The 20,529-nt window shown below is 34.3% G+C and overlaps 1 protein-coding gene across 1 annotated transcript; it reads left to right on the top strand.

Moving 5' to 3' along the window:
• The first annotated feature begins 16,400 nt into the window (after positions 1-16,400).
• LOC120170635 lies at positions 16,401-17,442 on the top strand. The gene is made up of 4 exons (XM_039178561.1): positions 16,401-16,512; positions 16,618-16,838; positions 16,988-17,057; positions 17,233-17,442. The coding sequence occupies exons 1-4, from the start codon at positions 16,423-16,425 to the stop codon at positions 17,431-17,433; spliced, it is 582 nt and encodes a 193-aa protein (XP_039034492.1). The 5' UTR covers positions 16,401-16,422; the 3' UTR covers positions 17,434-17,442.
• The last annotated feature ends 3,087 nt before the right edge of the window (positions 17,443-20,529 follow it).

Here is a 20,529-nt window from a genome sequence, read left to right as displayed (position 1 = left end):
AATGGAAAATTAAATCAAATTTATCTAAACAAGAAATTTTCGGTAATGATGGACTAAGGGAGTTAAAGAACACCTGTTATAGTCAATTTCACACGAGCACTCGGAAATTTCATTTTTAGACCGATATTTCGGCACTGTCTTTGTTATAAGAGCTTACAAAGCTTGATCAAATGGAAGAATTCAAAGGACCGAAATAGGTCTAGTGATTGATTATGCTAAATGCGTCATTTTGTCCGCATCCGATTAAAATGCCAAGCCAAAAAAAAGGCATGTTGCAATGACCGAAAAAAAAGACATTTTTTAATGGCTGAAACCTTAGAAAATAGGAGGCCAACCTAAAGCCAACTCATCCATTTGAATATTTGTCAAAGAGCTATAACTTTGAAAGCATTAAAAGAGCTATTGATTCCTTTTATATACTTTGAACTCATGTTTATAATTTGATTCGATTGCCAGCCTGAATTAAGGGGCAATGTTTTACAGAATTCTTACATTTTTTTCTTCCCTCCTAAGATAAGAGAAAGGAGAAAAACATTTTCAAACAGGACAGTCTCAAATGTGAAGAGTCTTGGAAGTTGTTGAGGCTCATTTTCCCTCTATTGAAGAAATAACGAACAATGCTCTTGAAAACAATCAGTTCAAGAGACCAGATAGAACTTGTGACATCGTCAACAACCCAAGAAGAAAATGAGGCATGGTTGATTCCGAGTACAAAATTGGCAGACAAAAATGAGACTCTATCCCGAAGATAAAATAATCAATTCATGTTGTACGTATCTTATACATACTTAAGAGCATCACATTCATCATTTTTTGCATACATAATTTTTTGCAGCTTTTAGAGTCGATTTCAACTTCACAACGAATGATATTAGACTCAACAAACAACTTTCCAGTTTCATTCAAAGTCAATTTCAATTTCACAGCGAAGGATATTAGACTCAACAAACAACTTTCCAGTTTCATTCAGAGTCAATTTCAACTCTACTTCAAAAGATATTAGACTCGACAAACAACTTTCCAATTTCATTCAGAGTCAATTTCAACTCCACTTCAAAAGATATTGGACTCGAAACAATGCAAATTACACCATTGGATTTCAACTTCACGACAAAGGATATCCAATTCAAAACTCAACTTCACAACGAATGAGTCATCCACGATTTCAACTTCACGATGAAGGATATCGTGCCCACCAGCAACATCCATTTTTAGATTAGATTTCAACTTAACGACGAAGGATATCCAATTCAAGGCTCAACTTCACAACGAATGGGGCATCCACGATTTCAACTTCACGGCGAATGATAGCGTGCCCACAAGCAGCAATGCAACCCTTGGATTTCAACTTCACGATGAAAGATATCCAATTCAAAACTCAACTTCACAATGAATGAGTCATCCACGATTTCAACTTCACGACGAAGAATATCGTGCCCACAAGCAGCAATGCAACCCTTTGATTTCAACTTCACGACGAAGAATATCCAACTCAAAGCTCAACTTCACAATGAAGGAGCCATCCACATTTTCAACTTCATGACGAAGGATATTGTGCCCACAAGAAGCAATGCAACCCTTGGATTTCAACATCACGGCGAAGGATATCCAATTCAAAGCTCAACTTCACAATGAATGAGCCATCCACGATTTCAACTTCACGACGAAGGATATCGTGCCTAACAAATCGACTTGATTTCACAGCAAATGAGTCATATGCAACAACAGGGGTTTATTCCCCAACCAAGTACAACATAACTCAAAGGCGAGAAGGGTTATTTGTCAACAAACCCTCAAGTTCGATTACATTCAGCTCAAGGACATATCAAATTTACAACATAGTTCAAGGCAAGAAGGGTCATCTGTCAATGAATACTTTCGAGTTCGATTATATTTAGGTCAGGGACGTATTCACCACAAGGTAGAAGCAAGGAACTACTTTTTGGTCAAATTTTCACACCCAGGTCTTTTAAAACTAGTCTCGTCTCTAAGCTTAGGAAGGAAAACTCTTTTGGCATTGACTATCACGTTCTAGTTTTTTTGGGTGAACTATGTTGAAGTTATATTTATTGATTGGATGCCATTTCGTACTTAGTTTGGCTTATGTTTGAACCTAATATATTTGCCTTCAGCTGTGGGTTAATTGACATTTTTGTTCTTTGAAGTAACATAACCATAGATTATACTTCCTGAACATTTGCATAGAGATATGTGGATAGTGTATGTAGACACACTTTTTTCTAACAAAAACACACACACACATATATATATATATATATATATATATATATATATATATATATATATATATATATATTACATATATATATTATTGTTTTATTAAATTAACATTTATATTTGTTTTCATGTCAGGTCCAAAACCAAACTACAAGCCCAACAATGGTTCAGCAGCCCGTGAGGAACCCTAACCCTAGCAGTGTTCTCTTCTGCGCCGCAAGCTCCCTCGCCTCCCTCTCCGAGTTTCACGGCCACCCGTCTCACGTCCTCCACAACTCCGATTCCTCCGGCGCAAGGATTTCATGGAGATAACAAGCCAACAAACAGTCAAGTTAGAGTTCTAATAGGGGTCAAACACTAAGATCTTAGGCTATAAAAACCCATGTAAATCAAACACACAGGACAGAAATTACAGGAGGGAGGACGGACCAAAAACCAGAGTCATTCGAAGGAAAAACACAGAAGTAATTCGGGAGAGAAAACCGAAGCAAAAAGCCAAGAGAGAAATCGAGGAAAAAAGGAGAAGCAAAACACTAAGACAGTGAACGAACCTTTCAACTCCGGGCAAATCAGCGTCCAACGAAGGATTTCTGAACTTGAATAAGGTGGAAGCGGTTATGCATTTCGAAGATGACACTGAAGAGCTGCAACAATGAGACCCGCGGATTGTTGGTTCGTGTCAAGCTCTGAATGACATTCTGGATAGCATGGCAAGGAAAGGCATGGCAGTTCCTGTGTGATCCGATGCATCAACCAGGAACAAAGAAACTTACATAAAGGATAGCATAAAGGAACGGTTGGTTACCTCTGGTTTTTGCCCAATTTTAGTTATTGGAATTTAGCTTTATAATTCTCATTTCGTCTATTAGGCATCATGGGGTTTTGGATGATCAGTTGAAGTGTCTAGTTATTATTATTTTTGCTTTTCCTTTTTTGTCAGTTTGTTAAGTTGACTTATTGACCTGTTTAATTCACATGGTCTGGCCCTTCTTAAAATGATTAAACCCACATACTTTTGTTTATGTGTCTACCTGGACTTTGCTATAGAATATACGTTTTAAAGGCCTTTAATTCTTGGTTAATTGGCTTGAGATGAACGTGGAATTATTAGTGTCCATATTCTTAACTTTGTTTTTTATAACATTTTTTAATTTAATGTGTCTCCTTTGATTGATTTATTTATTTTTTTTTCTTTTTAATTTTTCGATATTTCTTTTATTTTACCATCTAACATATTTTTGACTTTTTTCAGTAATAATTTCAATCGATCAAAGGTAGGTAATTTGAATTGAATGTTTTAAATCCTAATTTAAATTTGAATTTTCACAACTAAGACAACTGGTAAATTAATTGGTACTGAAAGGGCGGTTCAAGGGTGCTAATCCTTCCTTGACCGTAACCGACTCCCGAACCCGACACGTTTCTGGTAAAACGCAGATCAGGTAAGATGGTGTCCGACCCACCTAAATTCGTTTTAAAATGGTCGGTGGCGACTCTAACTCAATTCATCCAAGTCGAAGCCCAATTCCGGGGCCCAACCGAAAGACGGTTCCGACAGCTTGGCGACTCCACTGGGGGACTGGTAAGTGAGTCAGGCCGAAATTAATTTTCGGTTGTCTTTTATGCGAAAACAGTAAATTTAAATTTATTTATTCGATTCCTATTATTTATCTTTGATTATTTTTCAAATAAATAGTTGTACTGACGTTGTTAATGATTTCAAATTTTTTCAAAATTGTCATCTCTAAGCTCTAAACCCGAGCTCCGAACCCGTTTTAAGTGGGGGTGAAAGCGACGCATTCGTGTGAATTTATTCACCGCATATGCCTAGCAAGTAGCCTTCGGGATTCATATACCTTATGTCTTCGTGTGAATTTATTCACCGTGCGGGCATAAGGGAATGTGTCCTCTTGAGTATAACTTAGTCCACACAAGCCTGTGATGGGTTTAGGACTAAGGGTCTGGCAAGCCCAAGGGGGCACCGGCAAGGAGAATTCGAGTACCATTTCATCATTTGAGACATTTTGTTTGAATTTGTTTTTCATTTTTTTTCTCAAGTTTTTGTAAGGACTTTTAAATAAATTTATGTTACTTTAAAGATGTTAAACAATGAATCACATTTGCAAACTTGCAATTCTTTGAATATCATCTGAATTAAGAAACTCTGAAATGGTTCAAAGTTACATATCTTTGACGAAGTAACATGATTTAAAACAAGGAATTTGACTTTACCCAGAATATACACTCAAACATCGTACCCTGCTCTTGTAATTAACCAATATAACATTTTTCCTTTCATAAGGTGCGGACAACATGGGGCATCCTTTTGCATATGACATTATTATACTTTTTATTTAAGACGTTCAGTGATGATAATGATCTTCACAGATGGAATAGTCGAGTAAGTGAATCTAGTTTAGGTCAGTTGCTTGAAAATTGAACTCTAAAGATGAAATTTTTTACTTTCAACAAACACCTAGACTATAACAAGTTCTTCTTGACAATCTTAAGAAATTTAATCCGTAAAACTGAGCTATTCCACTAAGGCAATTGGTTATAGAGGAAACTCGAAAGCCCTGGCTTTATGAATAGATGTCATTCAAACCATGACATTGCTCGGACACTTGGCAATTCGGTGTTTGCTCCACTGCTTTTGTCAGGCCGAAGACTTTGTGATGAGATGAACCCTTCAGTTAACTTGATAAAAATGATTATAATGATAAGTTGTCCCTCTAAAGCAATTGGTTAAACGCCCCGACTTTATGGATTCAGCTAGCTAGATAACGGTAAATTAAATCGAATTTATCTAAGCATAAAGTTTCGGTAAAATGGACTAAGGGAATTAAGGAACACCTGTTATAGTCAATTTCACACGAGCACTCAAGAATTTCATTTTTAGACCGATATTTTTGCACTGCCTTCGTTAGAGGAGCCTACAAAGCTTGAACAAATGGAAGATTTCAGAGGACCGAAATAAAAGGTCTAGTAATTGATCATGCTAGTTGCGTCATTTTGTCCGCACCCAATTGAAATACCAAAGCATGTTGCGATATTTAAAAAATGACATTTTGGGTTACCAAAACCTTAGAAAGGAGGCCAACCTAAGGCCAACTCATCCATTTGAACATTTGTCAAATAGCTGTAACTCTGAAAGCAATAAAAGAGCTTTTGATTCCATTGATATTTTTTGAACTCACGTTTACAATTTGATTCAATTGCGAATATTTTACAGCATTTTTATCATTTTCTCTCCTGAAACAAGAAAAAGGAGAAAAACATTTTCAAACAAAACAGTCTCAGATTTGAAAGGACTGTACAACCAATGCCTGAAAGGAGAATGGGGCACGATCGATTTCAAAGACCAGATTGGCAGACAAAGCACGAGACTCCATCCAGGAGATAACATATAATTCACTCATGTTGCATGCATCTTAGACATACTTAGGTGCATCACATTCATCATTTTAGCCTACACGTTTTTGCAGCTTTTAGAGTCAAGTTTTGACTTCAGGATGAAGGATACTCGATTCTCAAGCGCCTTCAAAAAAGGATGGTGTTGATTATCTCGGCAGTAAGAAGCTACACTTCGATCAACTCGACAGATTAAAAGTTTCTCTCGAAACAACACATTTTGCTCGAGAGTCAATTTCAACTTCACAACGAAGGATATTGGACTCCAGACAACGCAAGTTCAACTTCACGACGAAGGGACCGCTGGTTATCAATAAACAAATTTCTAATTTCAGAGCCAATTTCAACTTCACAGCGAAGGATATTGGACTCAAGACAACGCAAGTTCAACTTCACGACGAAGGGACCGCTGGTTGTCAAAAAACAACTTCCCAATTTCAGAGCCAATTTCAACTTCACAACGAAGGATATTGGACTCCAGACAACGCAAGTTCAACTTCACGACGAAGGGACCGCTGGTTGTCAACAAACAATTTCCCAATTTCAGAGCCAATTTCAACTTCACAACGAAGGATATTAGACTCCAGACAACGCAAGTTCAACTTCACGACGAAGGGACCGCTGGTTGTCAACAAACAACTTCTCAATTTCAGAGCCAATTTCAACTTCACAACGAAGGATTGGACTCGAGAAACGCAAGTTCAACTTCACGACGAAGGGACCGCTGGTTGTCAACAAACAACTTCTCAATTTCAGAGCCAATTTCAACTTCACAACGAAGGATATTGGACTCCAGACAACTCAAGTTCAACTTCACAACGAAGGGACCGCTGGTTGTCAACAAACAACTTCCCAATTTCAGAGTCAATTTCAACTTCACAACGAAGGATATTGGACTCCAGACAACGCAAGTTCAACTTCACGACGAAGGGACCGCTGGTTGTCAACAAACATCTCTCAATTTCAGAGCCAATTTGAACTTCACAACGAAGGATATTGGACTCCAGACAACGCAAGTTCAACTTCACGACGAAGGGACCGTTGGTTGTCAATAAACATTTCTCAATTTCAGAGCCAATTTCAACTTCACAACGAAGAATATTGGACTCCAGACAACACAAGTTCAACTTCACGACGAAGGGACCGCTGGTTGTCAACAAACTTCCCAATTTCAGAGCCAATTTCAACTTCATAGCGAAGGATATTGGACTCGAGACAACACAAGTTCAACTTCACGACGAAGGGACCGCTGGTTGTCAACAAACAACTTCCCAATTTCAGAGCCAATTTCAACTTCACAGCGAAGGATATTGGACTCGAGATAACGCAAGTTCAACTTCACGACGAATGGACCGCTGGTTGTCAACAAACAATTTCCCAATTTCGGAGCCAATTTCAACTTCACAGCGAAGGATATTGGACTCGAGGCAACACAAGTTCAACTTCACAACGAAGGGACGGCTGGTTGTCAACAAACAATTTCCCGATTCCAGAGCCAATTTCAACTTCACGACGGATGATATTAGACTCGGAACAATGCTACTTACTTGGATTTCAACTTCACGACGAATGTTATCCAATTTCAGGCTCAACTTCACGACGAAGGGGCCACCCGCGGTTTCAACTTCACGACGAAGGGAATCGTGTACACAAGCATCATCCATCTTTAGATTGGATTTCAACTTCACGACGAAGGATATCCAACTCAAAGAAGGATTATCTGTTAACAAATACCTTCGAGTTCGACTACGCTCAGCTCCGAGGCACATCATTTACAGCATAACTCAAGGCTAGAAGGGTTATCTGCCATCAAAATTGTCGACTTCGATTCCATTCAGCTCGATGACATATCAATCACACTACTTTCCGGTTGCAGTCAAGGTTTTCAAGTCGAGAAGATGACCGAATGGCAACGGGAAGCCACGTGTTGATTCAAATTCCGAACTACGGCTTCAATTTCACATCATTTCAAGATGAACTCGACTTCACGATGGAGGAGTCATCCGTAACTAAATTCGACAGGGAGTTATTGAAATATCAGAGTCAATTTTCAACTCCACTGAACGAAAAGTGTGTATTTCTATCCCCGTTACACGACTATGGGCAAAGAGGGGCAACTGTAGACACACTTTTTTCTAACATAAACACACACACACACACACACACATATATATATATATATATATATATATATATATATATATATATATATATACATATATATTATTGTTTTATTATTAATTAACATTTATATTTGTTTTCATGTCAGGTCCAAAACCAGACTACAAGCCCAACAATGGTTCAGCAGCCCGTGAGGAACCCTAACCCTAGCATTGTTCTCTTCTGCGCCGCAAGTTCCCTCGCCTCCCTCTCCGAGTTTCACGGCCACCCGTCTCACGTCCTCCACAACTCCGATTCCTCCGGCGCAAGGATTTCATGGAGATAACAAGCCAACAAACAGTCGAGTTAGAGTTCTAATAGGGGTCAAACACTAAGATCTTAGGCTATAAAACCCATGTAAATCAAACACAGGACAGAAATTACAGGAGGGAGGACAGACCAAAAACCAGAGTCATTCGAAGGAAAACCACAGAAGTAATTCGGGAGAGCAAACCGAAGCAAAAAGCCAAGAGAGAAATCGAGGAAAAAAAGAGAAGCAAAACACTAAGACAGTGAACGAACCTTTCAACTCCGGGCAAATCAGCGTCCAACGAAGGATTTCTGAACTTGAATAAGGTGGAAGCGGTTATGCATTTCGAAGATGACACTGAAGAGCTGTAACAATGAGACCCGCGAATTGTTGGTTCGTGTCAAGCTCTGAATGACATACTGGATAGCATGACAAGGAAAGGCATGGCAATTCCTGTGTGATCCGATGCATCAACCAGGAACAAAGAAACTTACATAAAGGATAGCATAAAAGAACGGTTGGTTACCTCTGGTTTTTGCCCAATTTTAGTTATTGGAATTTAGCTTTATAATTCCCATTTCGTCTATTAGGCATCATGGGGTTTTGGATGATCAGTTGAAGTGTCTAGTTATTATTATTTTTGCTTTTCCTTTTTTGTCAGTTTGTTAAGTTGACTTATTGACCTGTTTAATTCACATGGTCTGACCCTTCTTAAAATGATTAAACCCACATACTTTTGTTTATGTGTCTACCTGGACTTTGCTATAGAATATACGTTTTAAAGGCCTTTAATTCTTGGTTAATTGGCTTGAGATGAACGTGGAATTATTAGTGTCCATATTCTTAACTTTGTTTTTTTATAACATTTTTTAATTTAATGCGTCTCCTTTGATTTATTTATTTATTTAATTTTTTCTTTTTAATTTTTAGATATTTCTTTTATTTTACCATCTAACATATTTTTGACTTTTTTCAGTAATAATTTCAATCGATCAAAGGTAAGTAATTTGAATTGAATGTTTTAAATCCTAATTTTAAATTTGAATTTTCGCAACTAAGACAAATGGTAAATTAATTGGTACCGAAAGAGCGGTTCAAGGGTGCTAATCCTTCCTTGACCGTAACCGACTCCCGAACCCGACACGTTTCTGGTAAAACACAGATCAGGTAAGATGGTGTCCGACCTACCTAAATTCGTTTTAAAATGATCGGTGGCGACTCTAACTCAATTCATCCAAGTCGAAGCCCAATTCTAGGGCCCAACCGAAAGACGGTTCCGACAGTGTAATTGAACAGTAAGACTTTGAATCACATGATTGGTTTATTTTATCTCATTTCCATCGGGTTACTCTTTTGTTGCTTTTCCTTTCCTTTGTTGGTTATTATATGATGGGAGAAAACATAGCGATCTAAGAAGTTTCTGGTATACTCGATGAAATTGGAGGGAACTTTGTGGGTTGAATACCGTTTGATCAACAGATTCGAAATTTCCAGATGATGTTGGATCAGATAATGGTCAATCTGGGTACAATCGATGTAGCAGAAGCACTGGCTAAATGCATTTTCTTTATTGGAATAGGAAGCAATGGTTACCTCAACAACTACCTGATGCCAAATTACCCCACCCGAAATTAGCATTATATTTTTTTATGTTTTTTTTTTTATTTTTTCCTTTTGATTTATTTAATATTTATTTATTGTTTTTATCTAAATTTTTTTTTTTAGAAGAATTCCAACTAATTAAAGGTAAATAATTCGATTCGGGTAATTTTAAATTTTAATTTTAATTTTTCAATTTTTGCAATTAAAGACAACTGACAAATTAATTGGTACCGAAAGGACAGTTCAAGGGTGTTAATCCTTCCTTGACCGTAACCGACTCCTGAACCCGACATGTTTCTGGTAAAACACAGATCAGGTAAGATGGTATCCGACCCACCTAAATTCGTTTTAAAATGGTCGGTGGCGACTCTAACCCAATTCATTCACGTTAAAGCCCAATTCCAAACCCAACCGAAAGGCGATCGCGACACTCTTTCCATAGACTTTATGCTCGGATTTGGAGGGGATTATGACTTGTTTTTTGTGGCAACATTCTCCTGTCAATTGTTGGATTCATTGGTGTAAATGGGAGGAATTGATCGCTGAAAGATAAAGGAGGTCCTGGTTTTCAGGATTTAGCGAAGTTTAACATATCTCTCCTTGCTAAACGGGGTTGGCGCTTAATCACCTGACCCGATTCGCTTGTCAATCGTATCCTCAAAGCCAAGTATTATCAGTCCACGGATTATCTTAACGCTAGGCTAGGCTCCTATCCTTCGTAAAATTGGAGTAGAATTTGAAGTGCGCGTGGGCTTATAGACAAATGACTCATACGGAAGGTTAGTGTGGGTACCTCCATCTCTATCTAGAATGACTTTTGGCTGCCAACCTATGCTGGATCAATCGCCTTCAACTATGGCAGTACAATGGGTTTCTGACAGGGCCGTGGCTAGATTTTAGAGGGTCCAATACAAATTCTTATAAAGGGATCTTATTTTTTAGATATATTTGATTTTGGGACAACAATAGTGGCGTTTTTTAAAAAAACGCCGCAATAAATCCATCTATAGTGATATTTATGGAAAACGCCACTATATATATATTTTTTAGATTTTTTGGGCAAGCTCAATAATAATGGTGTTTTTAAAAAAAACGTCACAATAGATCTATCTATAGTGGCGTTTATTGGAAAAACGCCACTATATATATACTTTTTTGGGCTATTTTTAAGGGGTCTACGCGGTCGCGCAGTTTGCGCCGCCCAAGCCACGCCCCTGGTTTCTGATCTGATTGATGATGACTCTCGTTCATGGAAGAGTAAGCTGGTGTCTTCCATCTTTGCGCCGGAGGAAGCAACGAGCATTTTACGTATTCCTCTTTCGTGTTATAGACAGCAAGATTGTCGTGTTTGGTGTGGTGAACGCTCGGGTGATTTTAGTGTGCGTAGTGGTTATATCCTATTGCTATCAAACGTGGAGATCCCCCTCTCATAATTGTCTTTCTTAGCTGTTTGAACACTCCCCAACCTCAAAACATGGGGATATTTTGTGCACGATTTAGTCATTATGGTTTGCGCGTAATAAACTACATCATGAGGGGAAGCAACCACAAGATCAAGAGGTTGTTACCTTTGTGCAGGCTCATTGCTCTGAGTATCCGACAGTTGCAAAACAAGTCCATGGCCCTTCTCCCTTCGGTTTGGCACAGTACCCAAGTCACCATTTATGAAGGCAAGCTACTTGCCTACAAGGAACCAATCTTGGTCAGCGATTATCATACGTAATGAAGGAGGATTGGTAATGGGTTCTTGTCGGAGAAAAAGGGAGAACGTTACCTCAGCGTTCGCTGCAGAGGCTTGGGCAGCGTTGCTTGCGATCGACTTTGCCAGGGATTTGGGTTTGTTGCAGGTAATGTTTGAAGGAGATGCTCAGTCGGTAATATTGAAGCTTGGATCGTCGGCCATCGATAGATCGGAGATCTGCCCGATTGTTTGGGAAGCACAGCAAAAAGCTCGACTGTTGGAGGCTCGTGAGTTCATCCTTGCTGCTGACTCCTCAGTGAGTCCGGAGGATATGTTTGGGTAGAAGAGGTCCCGTTGTCGGTGATGGCTCAGGTTGCTGCTGACAGAAGATATTTGGATCCACTTTAGTTCTCTTGGAGGTGATATGGTCCTTCATGTTAGACTTGCTTAGCTGTTTTCCTTTATTTGCATTTATTCCTTTGTTATTAAAATTTAAAAAAACATTTTTGTTATTAACATACAGATAATGTAACCGTCCCATTATATATTATTCAAGTAAATTATGTGGTGTGTGTGCATTATCAGAAATCCATGCATATCATCTTGTGCTAGTTAGATGGGACAAAGTTTTCTGAAATTTCAAGGTTCTCTCTCGGGAATGTCTCAGGAAAGGCGGTTAATATACAACATTACCGGATACATTAAAATGTATTTAATAAATTTGGTTTAGCGGTACCTATTATGTTGACAACTAATAATGTTTTAGGTAGAAAATATGAAAAACTATTAAAATATTTGGTAATCGGTAAACTTTGGTTATCGGTAAATATCTATCCTTTTTATAAAAGTGTCCATACTTTTAACATATCAAGTAAATTTTACCGGTTTTATCATAATGAATCTGGTTTTGTCATATTTTTACCTGTTATATTGTAAATTATCTATCCTTTTTATAAAAGTCCATACTTATTTCACTGTGAAAATATATTTATTATTATCTTTAGTTAATATTGTTAAATTTAAAATCTAAATAATATTTTAAAATATCAAAACAATCAAATAATTTTTTGTGTAAATGAAATTATTAAATTAATATTGTAGGTGGAAAACATGAAACACTATTAAAAAATTGAAACATAAATTACATAACTTTAAAAAAAGTATATATCATTTTTATAAAAGTGTCCATATTATAAAAGTAGGTCTAAGTGAAGAAATATTAAAAAATTGTGCTACCGGTTCGTGTCGATCCAAATTAAAAATGTGTCGATCCAAAACGATATAACAGGTAAAACTATGACAAAACCGGTATAGAAATTATAAAACCGGTCAAGCGCTACCGGATACATTTAAAGTGTCGGTACTTTAATATAAGGATCGACACTTCGTGAATTTAAAAGAGAAGCAATTTTAAATCCTATAAAGTGTCGATACTTTTAAAAAATGTATCGATCCAAACTATATACCAGGTAAAAATGATAAAACCGGTAACAAAATGATAAAACCGGTAAAACGTTACCGGATATTAAAAGTGTCGATACTTTATATAAGGATCGACACTTTGTGAATTTAAAAGAGAAGCAGTTATAGCGCCTATAATGTCGATACTTTAAAAAAATATATCGATCCACAACGATATAACAGGTAAAAATATGATAAAACCGGTATCAAAATGATAAACCGGTAAAATGATACCGGATATATTGAAAGTGTCGATACTTTCGTAAGTACGTGTAATAAATTATCGACACTTTCAAAGAAATAGGTAATTATCCTTTCGAAAGTATCGACACCTGACATAAAAGTATCGACACTTTTGTATTTGTATCGATTAAATAAATAACATATCCGATGAAAATATAAAGGCCATAGCTAAATATCCTCTGAAAAAAGATAGAACGGACGAGTTTTTGAAATCGAAGAGTAATTGTTGCTGCACTTCAGAAGGCGTTTCTAAAGCGAAGTTTGTTTGTTTGTTGCTGCAGTCGAATCGAAAGTATGTTGTCGAAACCCTAATTTTTTATTATTACAGTAATCGCGATAGGGTTTTTTATGTGTTGTTTGGGGTTTTGGAGTAAGGAAGCATTTGGGACCGATTGCATGTAGAAATAGATATTCAAGGAAAAATATAAATGTCGATACTTTTATTAAATTTTATAGGTAGAAAATGATATTATATGTTGTATAAATGTGCCGACACATTTTGGTGTGGCCATTCAAATTCTTTTGAAGAAAACCGTTTTACCACAAGAGTAGTTATCTATATTTGTATATTGAATAAAGTGTATGTAACAAAATAATTTGATTTGCGTAAACTGATATATGAAGGAAAAATGGAGTCAATGGGTTGGAAAATTGTTGGTGGAGCAGATGACTTTGAAATTGAGGCCGAGACTCGAAAGCAACCAAAGGGTGGATATATGTACTTCTAGTAAGTATCAATGTCTTTTTGTTATTATTGTTGAAATGGTAATTGGATTAAAGTATCGATAAACTTTAAATTGATTACAAATTTTAAATGTTAACAGTATGGCCGAATGCAAAAGGATGAAGGGAGATGGCACACAGAGCGGTTCGGTATGTAAAATGAAATTGACATTGAGTAGTATTAGTATTTAGTGTTAATGTATTGATTAAGAAACGTTTATGTTTAATATTAGGTGAAAAAAGATGTGAGGTTATCTTTTGAGTGAGTTTTAAGATATTAATTTAGTAATTATAGGCGTCTAATGATTTATTTTTTACGTTACGGTATATATTATTATTAAATTAAAAATTCTTAATATTATTTTATAAAATATCAAAACAATCAACTAATTTTTTGTGCAAATGAAATTATTAAATTAATATTGTAGGTGGAAAACATGAAACATACTTAAAAAAAATTGAAACATAAATTACATATCTTTAAAAAAAGTATCGATCCTTTTTATAAAAAGTAGGGACACTTTCAACATATTATAATAAAATAGGTAAATTTGCAATGCTATCAGTATAAATATACCGGTTTTATGCGCGAATAGGTCTATAACCTATATCGACACTTTTTAATATTGTGTCGGTACTTTATGTTCATATTGGAAGAAAAATGTGTCGATACGATTTAAAAAAGTGTCGACATTTACACATCGGAACCCATAATTATAATGTAATAGATAATTTTGTAATATAACCGGTATAAATATACCGGTTTTATGCGCGAATAGGTCTACAACCTATATCGACACTTTTTAATATTGTGTCGGTACTTTATGTCCATATTGGAAGAAAAATGTGTCGATACGATTTAAAAAAGTGTCGACATTTACACATCGGAACCCATAATTATAATGTAATAGATAATTTTGTAATATAACCGGTATAAATATACCGGTTTTATGCGCGAATAGGTCTACAACCTATATCGACACTTTTTAATATTGTGTCGGTACTTTATGTCCATATTGGAAGAAAAATGTGTCGATACGATTTAAAAAAGTATCGACATTTACACATCGGAACCCAGATTTATAATGTGAACAGAAGAGCTGACCAACCAATCTGTCAGATTCATCAACATTATGTACTTCATGGCATTCCTCGGTTGGCTTAACATTGTCTACATCAGTATTATCCATGGTAAAAATTTTGTTGTGCAAGTTCAGTGCTCCAGGAGTTGATGGAGATGTAAGCAAAGGTTCATTTTGAACATGTTTCAGTCGTGCTGCTTTCACTATGATGTGGCATTGGTAGTGGTAGTTAAAGGGTGGGTACAACATTAAATTCGCAGTACATATTTAGGTATGTACAATAACTACAAGTATATATTATCATTAAATTTAGGTATGTACAATAACTACATATTTAGGTATGTTTGTTAACTACATATTTAGGTATATACATCTTTTGAGTGAGTTTTAAGATATTAATTTAGTAATTATAGGAGTCTAATGATTTATTTTTTACGTTACGGTATATATTATTATTAAATTAAAAACAACAAACATATATATTACATATTTATTATTATCTTTGGTTAATGTTGTTAAATTTAAATTATAAATATTATTTTATAAAATATCAAAACAATCAAATAATTTTTTGTGTAAATGAAATTATTAAATTAATATTGTAGGTGGAAAACATGAAACACTGTTAAAAAAATTGAAACATAAATTACATAACTTTTAAAAAAAGTATCGATCATTTTTATAAAAAGTATGGACACTTTCAATATAATAGGTAAACATATGATGTAATAGGTAGCGCTTATATAATGTAATAGGTATCGTTTATATAATGTAATAGGTAGTGGTTATATTGTAAAGTGTCTATCCTTTTTATAAAAGTGTCCATACTTTTTTCACTGTGGAAAACATTAATTTAAGGTTATCTTTTGAGTGCGTTTTAAGATTTTAATTTAGTAATTATAGGCGTCTAATGATTTATTTTTTACGTTACGATATATATTATTATTAAATTAAAAATTCTAAACAATATTTTATAAAATATCAAATAATCAAATAATTTTTTGTGTAAATGAAATTATTAAATTAATATTGTAGGTGGAAAACATGAAACACTATTAAAAAAATTGAAACATAAATTACATAACTTTAAAATAAGTATCGATCATTTTTATAAAAAGTATGGACACTTTCAATATAATATAATGTAATAGGTAAATTTGTAATACTATCGGTATAAATATACCGGTTTACTTATAAAATAGGTAAATATAAGCACTACCTATTACATTATATAAGCGCTACCTAGTATGTTATTGTATTTTATAATATTTCCGGTTAAATAATATAACATAACCGATATAAATTTTAACCGATCACTTGTTTAATCACACACGTATATTAACCGGTTTTTAGGCACCGCACCGCAAAACTACCCTTCTCTCTCTTTTCTTACCACCAAAACAATGGTGGCGATGATATCCATGATGCCTAAAATACTGATGATTTCTATGACCTCTAAATCTCATAAATAACAGAGCTGAAGTGGCCACTATTTATTGTGGTATAGTCTCTCTCTCTCTCTCTCTCTCTCTCTCTCTCTCTTATTTTTTTCTCCTTTCTGGCTTGTAATCATGGCGCCAGGGATGAAAACCATTGCCTCTACCGTTGCATTGTTTGGGGTAATATCTCTCATATTTGGTGTTGTCGCTGAAAACAAAAAGGTTTCTTCCACGCTTACACTTAAAGTTTAAACCTTTTTCATTATGGAAATGTTGGTTTTGATTTCATTAAGGTGTTTTCTGTTTTTTTATTTGATTCTCTTACAGCCGCCACATGGAAATCCAGAAATTCTGATAGGGAGGGATAAACTAATTTGCAAGTATCCATCGGATCGGACCGTTGCTCTAGGCTTCTTGTCTATTGCATCACTGGGTGTTTCAGTTTTAGTGGGACATTACGCTGTCTTTTATCCTTACAATGGCAGATCTATTCCTCCTCATGTATTTTTCAGAAGCATCTCTTTCATGGTGTTCTTCCTCATCACCCTGTGAGTGTATATATATATCACTCAAGTTTGATTACCTAATAAATAAACTAGTTTTTTCCATACTCAAAATAATTAGAATTTAAAACTAATAACTAATATGGGTATTTGAATTCAACAATCAACTAATTACGAGGTGAGCAAACCTGCAGAGCACTATCAATATTGGCCGCGGGGATGTTATCGTGGGTAACGATCACTGAGCTCCATCATTTAACTAGGGTTTCAAATCGCGGTCAGATTTTCGATTATTTTAAATTTACGTGATTGCGGCTGTTACGAACGTTATTGCGATCTTCGCGGACACTATTCGGACACTATTACGGCCGTCGCGAGTAACTTGGACAGCGACGAAATCGCGGTCGCAAACCGTTTTTTAAAACCCTATTTAACTAAGAACGTTCATAAGGACTTGAAGTCGACATGTCCCACCGCCAAGACGGGTCTATTCGGCGGCGCGGCTTTCATGGCCCTCAATGCTTCGCTATTCTGGTTGATCTGTCTCATGCTTGTTGATGATGTCCGAAAAGATTACCTTGCAGAACAAGACGACAGCAAAGCTCAACTTTTCATCACCAACAAGCACAACAGAGATTGAGCTTGAGAGTGTTTGTCTTTCCCCTTCCCCACGAAAGAAAAACCCATTCGTTTTCTGGTTATTGGGATTCCAATCTGTTGTTACAGTGGAATGTCTATCTTTTGAGGCTAATAACTGGCTTTTCTGTTCAACTTTCAATCTTTTGAGGCTAATAACTAGCTTTTCTGTTAAACTTCTACGATTGGTTTGTTACTAATTACACTGGGAATTCTTGTTGTTTGCTCCAACTCTTTATATGTAATTGTACATATAATACATCATTAAAACAACACACCAAAACACACCTAGTTAAATTATTCTTATGAATTAAATATTAAAAGGGTAAATTACACGTTTAATACTTAAATTATCATTTTTATTTCGTTTTAATATCTAAACTTTAATTTTTTAAATCATTAACAACAATACTTATTGGTATGACATGCCAAATTTTTGTATTTTTAATTAGCACGACATCTTTTTCTTTATTCGTATTTTTAATAATTTTATTCAATTAATATGTCACCACCTATTGGATAAAAAAGATAAAATTCATTCTACCCCTATTAGATAAAAAGATAAAAAAAACCATTCTTGCTAATAGTGTGAACAAAACTTGGGTCCCTTACACAAGAAAGGAATCACCCTACCAATGAGCTCAGCTAGACATTTGGCTAATTTTACTATATTTTAAATTTAATTTATATAACGATATCACCACAAAATTAAAAATTTTATATGATTATAAGATTTAAATATGTGACACTTTAAATTAATGACTGAAAGCTTAACTACTCAACTATAATGTGATTTTTTTATTAGCGAACTTTATACTTACTTATATCATATTATATAAAAATACTAATTTTTCACTTTATTTAAAAGTAAAAAATAATTAAATAATGTGTATATTTTTATAAAAATAATATGAAATTATAAAAAAGTATATTTATAATATTATAAAAATATATTTAATTTTTAAAATCAAATTAATTAATTATTTAAAATAATATTACTTTAAGTTATTTATTTAATTTTATATAATTTGAAATTTAGGTTAAATTATACCTTTAGTATCTAACTATTATTTTGGTTCCGTATAATATTATTTAAAATTAAATATATAATTTAAAAATAATATTATTTCAAATAAATAGTTAGTATTGTTTCAATAAATAAATAATATGATTTTAAAAATTAAATAGATAATTTTATAATGTCATAAATATTTTTTTAAATAATTTAATATAAATATATATAAATAATTATTTAATATTTAAATAAAGTAAAATTATTCTTTAATACAATAATGATATAAGTTAGTATTTAGTTTGATATAATAAAAACATATTCACATTTTATTTGATTAACTAAACTTTTGAATATTAATGTAAAATGTCACATATTCAGAATTTATAATCATCGAAAAATATTTATTTTGTAGTGATATTATTATATAAGTTAAATACATAATATGATGAAATTAGTTTAAATGACTAGTTTTATTCAATGGTTGATTATCTTGCATTTCATGTAAGAGGCTTAGGTTTAATTTGCTAAGAGTAAGAATAATTTATTTTATTTTATCTTATCCACATAGTTGGTGACACTTATAATCATTTAATTGGTTGAATAAAATTAATTAAAAAAATATTGATAGAGAAATAAAAAGGTGATGTGGAAAATAAAAAAAAAATTGACATATCATGTCACATCAACCTTGTCACTAATGGTTTTGAAAAAAAATAAACTTTAAGTATAAAAACGAAATAAAAATGATAGCATAAATATTAAACGTATAATTTACTCTTTTAATATTTACTTAATAAAAATAAATTAATTAATAATGTGTCTCGGATTTAATGATAAGTTGTAATGTGCGGCTTGAGTTGCATGTACGACACGGAGAAAACTTAAAAATTGGCACACACGTATTCCTTTCTAGTTTCCAACAGTCTCCAAGGAACTTAGTTTTAGGGGTTAGGCAGAGGCTCAAATTGCTTTTGCAATTAGTATTTTAATGCTGCAAAGGATAATGCGAATTTTTGTAAATTTTAAATATTTATCATCCGATTTCGATTTTTTCTATCACAACCTTTCCTGTTTGCTTCACAATTTAGGAAATATATGGAACATCAAAGCTGGGTTGAAATGCAAAATTCCACTGCACCATCCAATGATGCTTTCTGTTGCAGTACAAGCCAATAATGAGATGGGACTCCATAGCTGCATAACAAGCTTGATGATGGCTAATTTAAAAAAAAAAAAAAAACCTTGATGATGGCCCTCAAAGTAAGTAGGTATTGACTCTCACTCTTTGCTTTTCTTCAACTATCTTTCAACGTATTTTCAGACATCTAAAGCATTAGTTGGGCCCGTGTCACCGAAAAATATTAATATATGTTATGACTCACTTATATAATATAAAATCTTTTAATTTTACACATATTTAAATCAATTAAAATAATTAAATGAGTAAAAAAAGATTGATTGAAATATTAACTCATTGTTTTTTTTAATAAATATATTATTATTTCTTATTTTTAATATTAAATTAGTAAGTTTGTCCCCTCAAGAAACGTGTACGATAAGTTGTTAAATCTAGTTGCCCAAAAAACTTGCATATTGCTTCAAAATTTAAAAACCACTTAAATATTAATAAAAAGCTTTAAAATTTGGAAACCACTTACAATTACAACAATAAAACCCTATTTTCTTATGTAATGGGTAAGGGGGAGGTAGTGTAGTAGGCTGCCCTCAACGCCAGGTTGAGAGCAACTTCCGTAGAACACCTCCGGCAGTCAAGGAAATTAAAAATAATGATAAAATGCAATGCATGTATAAATAAATAAATAAATACATAGTTGAACAGTCTTCATATGCAGTCTTCATATGCACGTCTGTAATGGGAAGTAATCCCTGCGTAATAATCTCTGCATATATACAGAAATGTAAGTCCCGGCTAAATTTAAACAGAGGAAACATGAAGGGAAGGAATACACAGTAGTCAGCGATAACAAGCTACTAGAAGGAATAAAGTCAAATGGGTTACCACCTAAACTAAGGCAACACTACTCCGCTACTCTAGTTCTGGGCCTTCATAGATTCCAATGATAG

This window comes from Hibiscus syriacus, unplaced genomic scaffold (genome assembly GCF_006381635.1).
Source record: "Hibiscus syriacus cultivar Baekdansim isolate YM2019G1 unplaced genomic scaffold, ASM638163v2 tig00111783_pilon, whole genome shotgun sequence".
NCBI lineage: Eukaryota > Viridiplantae > Streptophyta > Magnoliopsida > Malvales > Malvaceae > Hibiscus > Hibiscus syriacus.
Note: the sequence above shows the minus strand (reverse complement) of the source record. Positions and strands in the feature narration are given on the sequence as shown.

Excerpts from the sequence above, each read along its gene's own strand:
- LOC120170635 (XM_039178561.1), top strand. The coding sequence starts at position 16,423 with ATGGCGCCAGGGATGAAAACCATTGCCTCTACCGTTGCATTGTTTGGG. Across the intron at positions 16,839-16,987 it reads GTGTTCTTCCTCATCACCCT|AGCACTATCAATATTGGCCG; the intron begins GTGAGTGTATAT and ends GCAAACCTGCAG. Across the intron at positions 17,058-17,232 it reads AGCTCCATCATTTAACTAGG|AACGTTCATAAGGACTTGAA; the intron begins GTTTCAAATCGC and ends TATTTAACTAAG.